Here is a 9,656-nt window from a genome sequence, read left to right on the forward strand (position 1 = left end):
TTTGAAAATAGTCATGAAATCCATATAAGAATTCAATTACCTTGGATGAGCGAACACATACGAACACGGAAAACGCGCTTTGTTATTATTATTATTATTATTATTATTATTATTATTATTATTATCATTATTATTATTATCACCTTTGTGTAAGAGAGACCGGTCGAGGGGAAAAAGGTCAAAAAGTCTTCTCCCAGTCCCGTACCGAAAAAAAACAAAAAAAAAAACAGAACTAAGAGGGTTGGCCAATTTAGTTTCAGAGCTATCTTGATTCTCCCTTCTGAAATGGTTAAAGTTATCGGAAGGAGAAAAAACAAACTGTAAACAAGTTTTGGTGTTTCCTTGTGATAGGGATGAAAGAATGAAGACATTGGTTAACTCTTTCGCCAGTAAGAAGGGCACAACATAAGTGAGAAGTCTTGTGCAGCGAGGATGTGGAACGGAAAAGCATGCAGTTAAATTACTTTATTCTAGGTATTGTTGACATCGATAAAGGGAGAAAATAAACAGATAAAGAAAGAAAAATAAACCCGCTCAAATGAGAGAGAGAGAGAGAGAGAGAGAGAGAGAGAGAGAGAGAGAGAGAGGGAAAGAGAAACCAATTTATTTAACACACACACACACACACACACACACACACACACACACACACACACACACACACACACACACACACACACACACACACACACACACACACACACACACAGATGTAGCAACCTTTCATCAGTTAAGAAGCAATTAACATCAAGCACGTGTCTCGTCACCTGGGTAGCTTCACGTGTGCCCAGGTGACGCCACACGACCATTCCCTTATTGGCAGCAGCTGGCGGCAATAACACCACCACCCCACGGCAATATCACCACCACACACTAATCATGGTCTCGATGGGATCCTTGCCGCCTTGTGTTCCCGTCACACAGACACACAAAGAGCCACACAAAGCCAGACAAAGGTAGAGAGATGATATGCCGCGCTATAACCTTCAGATGCAGAGCTGTGGGCGAATGCATGAGTTTCGGTGAGGTAGACTACTTCACTTCAATAAGAGCAACATTCACTGCGTTGCTTTGTTGTTACGCGTTCAAGCTCTGATTAGTGTGATGTTTTTTTTTTGTGTGTGTGTTTTCATGTTTAGAAGCTAAAAATAATCATAAATACCTGATCAGATGCTTTTATTTATTAATTTTTCGATTAATTGAAAGTATGTCGATTTCTTTTCTTTTTTTTCGGTATTCTTAAGATTAGATTTTAAAAGTAAACACGAATTTTTTTTATTTCTGATGGATGAGCTGCTGAATAGATGTTTTATTATTCATCTCTTGATTTGAAGATAGGGGATTTGAAAAGTAATAAAAGATGTTTCCTGTTTTAATACCTTTTATTTTTTGGCAGGGTTTTTATTTATATATACGCATACACAATCTAGAGCTGCTGCAATGTTTTATTTCATCATAATCAAAATTTTCTTCACATGTACACGAAAATATCCTTTTTTTTGTCTGATATTCTTAATTCTGGTATACCAATACAAATTTCTTTCATTATTTGAGTCCAAGCGCATCATACACGCACGCGCGCGCACACACACACACACACACACACACACACACACACACACACACACACACACACACACACACACACACACACACACAAAAAAAAAAAAAAAAAAAAAAAAGAGCGCGCGTGCACGCACGCACGCACCACGCACGCGTCTCTCTCTCTCTCTCTCTCTCTCTCTCTCTCTCTCTCTCTCTCTCTCTCTCTCTCTCTCTCTCTCTCTCTCTCTCTCTCTCTCTCTCTCTCTCTCTCTCTCTCTCTCTCTCTCTCTCTCTCATACATAAAAGCTTGCACTCTGCAGTAGTAGTAGTAGTAGTAGTAGTAGTAGTAGTAATGTTAGCAGCAGTTATAGTGGTAGTAGTAATAGAAGTAGTAGTAGTAGTAGTAGTAGTAGTAGTAGTAGTAGTAGTAGTAGTAATAATAGTAGCACCAGCAAAAACAGTAGGTAAAGCAACAGTAGTAGTGGAGAAATAGCAATAATTGACACACACACACACACACACACACACACACACACACACACACACACACACACACACACACACACACACACACACACACACACACACACACACACACACACACACATACACACCATTAAGATCTCTAAATCATGAGCTCTCTAAAGCCCTCGAAGTCCACCTTGCCCTTCCCGTCCTCGTCGATCTCCTCAATGATGTCGTTCAGGTCTGTCTCCGAGAGCTTGTTGTCCAGCTCCCTCAGAATTTCCTTCAGCGTCGCCGTGGTGATGTAGCCCTTACCTGACGGGGATAAAGATTGGATGTAGCTTCTAAATGGTACAGGAACTTAGGGAGTGAAGGAGAGAGAATGTGCCGGAAGTTAGATGATGAGACTGATAATAAAGAGATGCCTGATATTTAGATGTTTAGATGTATAAATCAAGCATCGTAAATACACTTGCATGAATCAGATTACATAAGAATCCCTGTATTAAACCCATGACTTAAGCTCACCTGTACGAAACCGATGACATAAGAACACCTGTACTTTTTATGAAAGAGGAGCACTGGCTTAGGGCAACAAAAAGGAAGGAAAACAAAAAAATAAAAAATAAAAGACCCACAGTAGAGCCAGTCGTAAGAAAAAATGACAAAAGGATTATTCATAATTGGAGGATAAATGTCTTGAAGCCTCTCTCTAAACCAAACGACGCAAGAATGCCTATATAGATTAAATGACGTAGGATTGCCTATGTAAATGAAACGGCGTAAGGACACCTGTATTATTAAAACGACGTTAAGAATCTCTCTCTCTCTCTCTCTCTCCTCTCTCTCTCTCTCTCTCCCTCTCTCTCTCTCTCTCTCTCTCTCTCTCTCTCTCTCTCTCTCTCTCTCTCTCTCTCTCTCTCTCTCTCTCTCCACTGATAGTGCTAGTCCCTGCAGAGTATAGTTTGTTAGAATGTTTGGTAGAAGTCAGCCATTTTGTCACTGAGCTCGATTGAGTTGAGGCATAGTGAAACAGGAAAATGAATGTTCTCAAAGTTAGTTTGTTAGTGGTTTAGGAGTGAATCTTTAAGTAGTCTGTGCATGAATTATTATGAAAGAGGGGTAAGGCCTGTGTGGTGATCCTGCTCTTGTTCGCTCTGTCTTCTGAATTACACTGTTTTACTGATAACTTCAGAGAGAAACAGAATTTCCATTTTTAACTTGAAATAGCCTGTAGCAGAAAGAGGGTTCACACAAAGGCTTCAAGTTCTGTTCAGGTTTGAGTGTGCTCGAGGGAGAAAGAGACACACTTCTCTTGTTTGTTTTATGTAGATTTCTCTCTCTCTCTCTCTCTCTCTCTCTCTCTCTCTCTCTCTCTCTCTCTCTCTCTCTCTCTCTCTCTCTCTCTCTCTCTCTCTCTCTCTCTCTCTCTCTCTCTCTCTCTCTCTCTCTCTCTCTCTATGACCTCTTTATAGTGTTGCCTCTTTTCATCTTTACCTCTTTTCATTTATTTATTATTTTTGGTCTGCCTTTCACCGTCCCATAAAACGTTCCTTTTTATATCATTTTTTTTTTTATACTTCCTTCACGTGCCAGCCCTACACGTGTTTGCTCCCCTTTTGTCTTCCTTGTCTGTCCCTGCATACACCTGTCCTCCATCACTAGTCTTTTGTTTTCCAATTTCCTTTTCTTGTTTCCCCTAATGCTCATAACTTTTTGTCTCGCACGCCCCCACCTCCTTCTTCACCTTCGCCTTCTCCTTTTCCTTGTTTTTTTTTTCCTCCTCTTCCTCCTCTATATTTATGTTCTTATCGTCTTTTCTTTCTTTGGCTTAATACATTTTCTTTTCTCGGTATAATTTTTTGTATTCTCTCTCTCTCTCTCTCTCTCTCTCTCTCTCTCTCTCTCTCTCTTCTCTCTCTCTCTCTCTCTCTCTCTCTCTCTCTCTCTCTCTCTCTCTCTCTACTTTTCTCTTTCTACTTGTTTCCATCACTTATGAAAATTTCCTCCCATTTTCTGAACTCTATGGATTCTATTTTTTATTTCCCTTCGCAGGATTCTCGTATTTCAACTCTTCTTTTGCGCTCGCCCCCTTACAGATCTTATACTACTACCACGCTGTCTCTTCTCTCAACTTGTTCTACAGTATCCCTTATTTTCATCTCTCCTTGATTATTTTTTTTTCTAATGTTACATTTTCGCTTTCTTTCTTTCTTTCTTTCTTTATATATTCATTTATTTTTGTTCACCGCACTCGCTTTCTTTTACCCACAATGATTTTCTCACCTCTCCGTCGCGTCTTTCTCTCACAATCTTGTATATTTTTAGACTTGTTTTGTTTGTTATAAGCTAAATGCTTCCTTAATCTTTATTTTTTGCACTTATTCCAGCTTCCATTTGCTTTCATGACTCGTTTTCATCCTTTGTCACTTAACTCATCATCTTAATCTAAATTTATTCTAGTTAAACATGAACTTATCCAATTTAACTCGAAGCTAACCCTATTCGAATTTAAGTCAATCCTTACCTTACCTTTTCCCAACTTTACTAGACCCTATTCTTATATTAACCCAACTTGCCCTTGCCCTAACCTAATTAACACAATTTATCCAAACCTTTACCTTAACTAAACTTATCTTATCCTTAACCCAGCCTTAATACCAACTTAATCTTATCCTTGCTTAACTTATCCTAACGTGTTCATACCAAACATAACCAACATTTATCCCAACCTAACGTTAGCTTTCCTCACCTTTGTCTTGTAATCGAAACTCTTTAACCATATATATATATGTATATATATATATATATATATATATATATATATATATATATATATATATATATATATATATATATATATATATATATATATATATATATATATATATATATATATATATATATATATATATATATATATATGTATATATATATATATATATATATATGTATATATATATATATATATATATATATATAATATATATATATATATATATATATATATATATATATATATATATATATATATATATATATATATATATATATATATATATATATATATATATATGTATATATATATATATATATATATATATATATATATATATATATATATATATATATATATATATATATATGTATATATGTATATATATATATATATATATATATATATATATATATATATATATATATATATATATATATATATATATATATATATATATATTTTTTTTTTTTTTTTTTTTTTCTCAACTCACTTTATTCTAATTGCGTTTCATTTCCTCGTATATTCCTTTCTTCTAAGTACTCACATATTAGCTCACTCACGGTTATCTTTCCTTCCTTCCAACACTTCCATCAATTATTTTTCTTGTACTTATTCCATCTTTATTCAGCTCCCCTCACTCATATTCACCATTCACCTACTAATTACACTCTAACTTACCCTCAGTCACCTTCCCTTTATCCAACTCACCTTCCTTGTCGTAGAGTCTAAACGCTTCCTTCAACTCATTGGTGATGGTCTCCTCGTCGTCCTCCTGCAGGAAGTTTGAGGCGATGATGACGAATTTGTCGAAGCTGATCTTGCCGTCGTCTGCAACGCGGGGAAGGTGTCAGTGAGGAAGAGAGAAAGAACACAAAGGAGGGCGATTCTTGAGATGCCAATCAGGGATCATACAGAGCAGAACAGAGGGAAAAGGGGCTCTACGATTAAATGGGGTAAAGAAGAATGTTCGAGGAAGAAGAGTTGATATAATGCGAAAATAGGGTGATGGGAGGTGATAAAAGACGAAGAGAGATTTAAAAGAAAAAGAAAATATTAGGAGTAAAAATGGAGGGACAGGTGTTCAGAAAAGGGGAAGATCACTTGGAGGATGACAGAAGAAAAGAGGTTCTTGAGAGCAGAAGGAAATTTGGTCAGAGAATAGAAGAGGAAAATTTAAGAAAAGATAAACGGTGAGGATGGAAAGTATGGTGTATGGAAGAGAGGAAGTATAGAATGAAAGGAGAGGCTGTGGCGTACAGGAAAGGAAGTATGAAAGGGAAAGAGGGGAGATGAAAAGCAAATGTAAGGAAGAGATGAAATGCGCAGACAACGAGAGAAAACATGACTTAAGTAAAGGAAAGGGCGGAAAGATGAAAAAGAAGACATGAAAGGTGCACAGAGTGAGAGAGATAGGAAAAATGTAGATAAGCATATAAGGAGCGGAAGTTTGTGAAAGGAGATTAAAAATATTGAAGAATTACTGAGATTGAAGTAATTGAATCCTTCCTAAAAGCGTGAGTGTTCTTCTTTTTTTCTTTATTTTATTTAAGTTATTGAAAGATGTTTTCCTTTGATGGTTTCAGTTAGTAATGAGATTCTAATTGGATTCCTGGGGCAGTTTCATAAAAGAGCAGCCAGGCATTAAAAGATTCGTCAAAGGCACGTATGGAATGAGTGCTCCAGTCGTAAAAGTTGTATTTTTTTAAATTTTTTTTAGCACTGATACACACACACACACACACACACACACACACACACACACACACACACACACACACACACACACACACACACACACACACACACACACACACACACACACACACACACACACACACACACACACACACGCACATTAATGATGAAACAACAATGATGACAATAATAATAGCAGTAATAATAATATAATAATAATAATAATAATAATAATAATAATAATAATAATAATAATAATGATAATAATAACAACAATAACAGCATAGAATTAGAATCTACATAAGACAACACAACGCTACACAAACAAGGGAAGATTTACACATGGCACATCGTGATGACAGTAATAATAGTAAAGGCAGTGATAACCTAACGCTGAAAATAAGTGAGTGCTGACGTGATGGCGCGCCCTAATGCAGTGAAGGAGGTTTTTTCTTAGATCTACTCGTATTTAATTTGCTCTTATTAGTTTTATTTTATTTTTACTACGCATCTTGATTGGTTTTAGCATTCTTAAATATATCGTTGCCTCATCATGAGTATTTTTCTTTTTTCTTAACGGGTTCCAGTGGTTTTCAAGGCTACTTTTGTGATTCTAGTGATAGTTTAACATAGATTCTGCATCTTCATACGAAATCGAGTTTTCCTGTATGTTGTCCTAGTAAGAGAACGAAAGGTTTCTGAATACTGACCTCTAATTTGTCACCTTAATTATGGATTGGTTTGAGTTCAGTGAAATGATATCGCGTTTCTAGAAAGCGGCAATAATGCACGTATAAGTTTTTAATGTTATTCATTTTTGTGGCTAGGACTTAATGTGTTAGGATTTATCATCCCTTGTCTATGTTTCACCCCAGTCCACGTATTTTGGAACCGATTGAAGTCTAATAATTCGTTCTCTTGCTAATATACGCAGTACTTATTTCCTACTTGAGTTCACTTGATCTTCTCTTAGGTCAGTTATTAGTGTTTCTCAAAATTTCAGTTATGTCAGAGTTATTTAGAACTGATCGAGGTCCATTGAAACTCGCTGTCTGGTTAATGTGGTTTTCCTTAACCGAGTTTTAATAATCTGTAGGGAAGCTCCTGGCGAATGATTTGTGTGAGCTAGTGAAAAAGATTGACAATTGATAGGAAGTTGCGATGTCACCCATATGCGTCGCCTTTTGTACCTTACACTCAATAACAATGATCGCCTAATATTCGCTTTTTTAACCACCAATCGAATCCTCTAGTCAGCACCAGGCATATTCTTTTTCTCCTGCTGAAGTATAGCCAAGAATCCCTTGAAACTGTTATAGGTAGAGAGGTTGAGTTGTGTCCATAATGTGATGGGCAAAGCTGTTTAATGCTTGGATGTCTTATTTGGAATTGTCTTTTGATGCTTATGCTATGGTCAGTGTGTGAAGAGAGAAGAGACTGTTTGTCTGCTTCCTGGATGGATAGACAGATAGATAGACAGACAGATTTATAGACTGATTGATTAATTAATTTTAGGCTTTTCTTTATGTTGTTGCTCGTTCGAGATATCACACAAGCGAAAAAGATTGATTGATAGGTAGATTAACTTAATGACTGACCGATTTAAGCCTCCTCAGCTACCAGGCCCATATAACATAGCTCATCCGAAAAATCGAATCACAAAAATCACTAAAGAAAAAAATAAATATACACTAAAACGAGGTGAAATAACATAAATCGATGTTCGAAATAAAAAAAAAATGGGAGAGAAGAGGGATTGTGTCCAGTGAGTTACAAATGTTCGGTAGCCACTCACTCTGTCGAAACTTTTGTCGAGGGTGGATGGGGAATACGGCGATTAATTACAGCTCCTGACTTGTTTATTGTTTGTGTGTGTATGTGTGTGTGTGTGCCTGTGTGTGTGTTGCCATGAACTTTATTGCGCCCCGGTTAATGCACTTCATCCTAGAGTGAAACAAATGTGATACTTGCAACAAATCTGCTGTGGTGTAGGGAGGCAGTTTCAGCTTGGCAGGGGAGATTCACGAAAGGTCACCAGTCTGGAGCGCCCTATAGCCCCGTGTGTGGACTGAACATCCTGCTTCGAGATTACCTTTTATCTGAACGGATATAGAATAGTTAAGTGTTGATTATATGCGAGATTATACAATGTTAGGTATTTAATTGGGAGCGGAGACCATAGAGATTTAATTTGCCTTATCATTGCCGGCTGTGTTTTTCATTATGTAATTATTTACGACTTTAGATCCTATTGTTAAGATGATAATACGGTATTTATGTACTCGCAGAAATAGAGTATTTATCGCTTTCCTATAGCCAACAATGACTTAAAAGTATAACAATGATGATAAAATGAAAGGCAGTGTAATTTTATTTTAATTTGAGCTGTCTGACCAATTTCAATGTTTTCTCTTATTTGCTCTCATTTGAATAATTGCATTTAATTTACTGGCCGTCATGTTTCAAAAAGATTAGTTTCGTCAGAGATATAGAGCAGAGGACATGTTGCGGAGTGTGTGGGCAGACATTGCAGTCTGCGCCCTCCACTTTTGCTGGAGAGAAACACAAAAGAGATCATAAACTTACCAGCGGAAGCAACGTGATGTCCTGTCTTTTTCTTATTATTTTTCTTTTATCAGTCAATTAATGGACAGAAATATGCACTTACAGAAAAGCTTCTTCAAGGCCTACGAAATTAATATTCTTTTTTTTTTTTTTGTCGTAGAAATTGTCGCTTTTCTCTTCCTCTCTTGTTGTCAATAAATGCAAAGTGTGTTGAGGTACTTTATGTGAGTCACGTGTAAATAAGTTTTGCTTTGCATGAGAGAAATTAGTTCAGTTTTTTTTTTTTATATCACTGGACCGTGATTTCTCTTTCGTAATTAATCAGTTTATTTGTATACTTTCTTATTTTTATACAATTGCTCAACTCACACGAATGCTCTTAATGTGATAGTTTAATTTCCACTCGTCAGGTTAGGTATCTGACAAAAAAAAAAAAAAAAGCAGACAGAAGTCGCATTCTCCAATCAATGTTCTAAAGTAATAAAAGAGTGAGGACCTTAACAGTCTCATGCGTATACCTGCATGCTTTAATAACCAGCGAGTGAAGCCTGAGTGCCATTAACACGCTTGCTGATTGGCAGGGAGTGACTAATATTCCTCGTTACGA

At 36.4% G+C, this 9,656-nt stretch overlaps 1 protein-coding gene across 1 annotated transcript in view; it reads right to left on the reverse strand.

Moving 5' to 3' along the window:
* Positions 1 to 2,049: 2,049 nt before the first annotated feature.
* The window catches only part of LOC135099597 (troponin C-like), a 50,568-nt gene continuing 42,961 nt past the window's right edge, over positions 2,050 to 9,656 (reverse strand). Inside the window, exons 4-5 of the mRNA XM_064001992.1 lie at positions 5,498 to 5,617; positions 2,050 to 2,325 (exon numbers count right to left, since the gene is read on the reverse strand). Of these exons, the coding sequence (XP_063858062.1) occupies positions 2,171 to 2,325; positions 5,498 to 5,617 (275 nt within the window). The 3' untranslated portion in view covers positions 2,050 to 2,170. The remainder of the gene's footprint in view (positions 2,326 to 5,497; positions 5,618 to 9,656) is intronic.

This window comes from Scylla paramamosain, chromosome 4 (genome assembly GCF_035594125.1).
Source record: "Scylla paramamosain isolate STU-SP2022 chromosome 4, ASM3559412v1, whole genome shotgun sequence".
Lineage (NCBI taxonomy): Eukaryota > Metazoa > Arthropoda > Malacostraca > Decapoda > Portunidae > Scylla > Scylla paramamosain.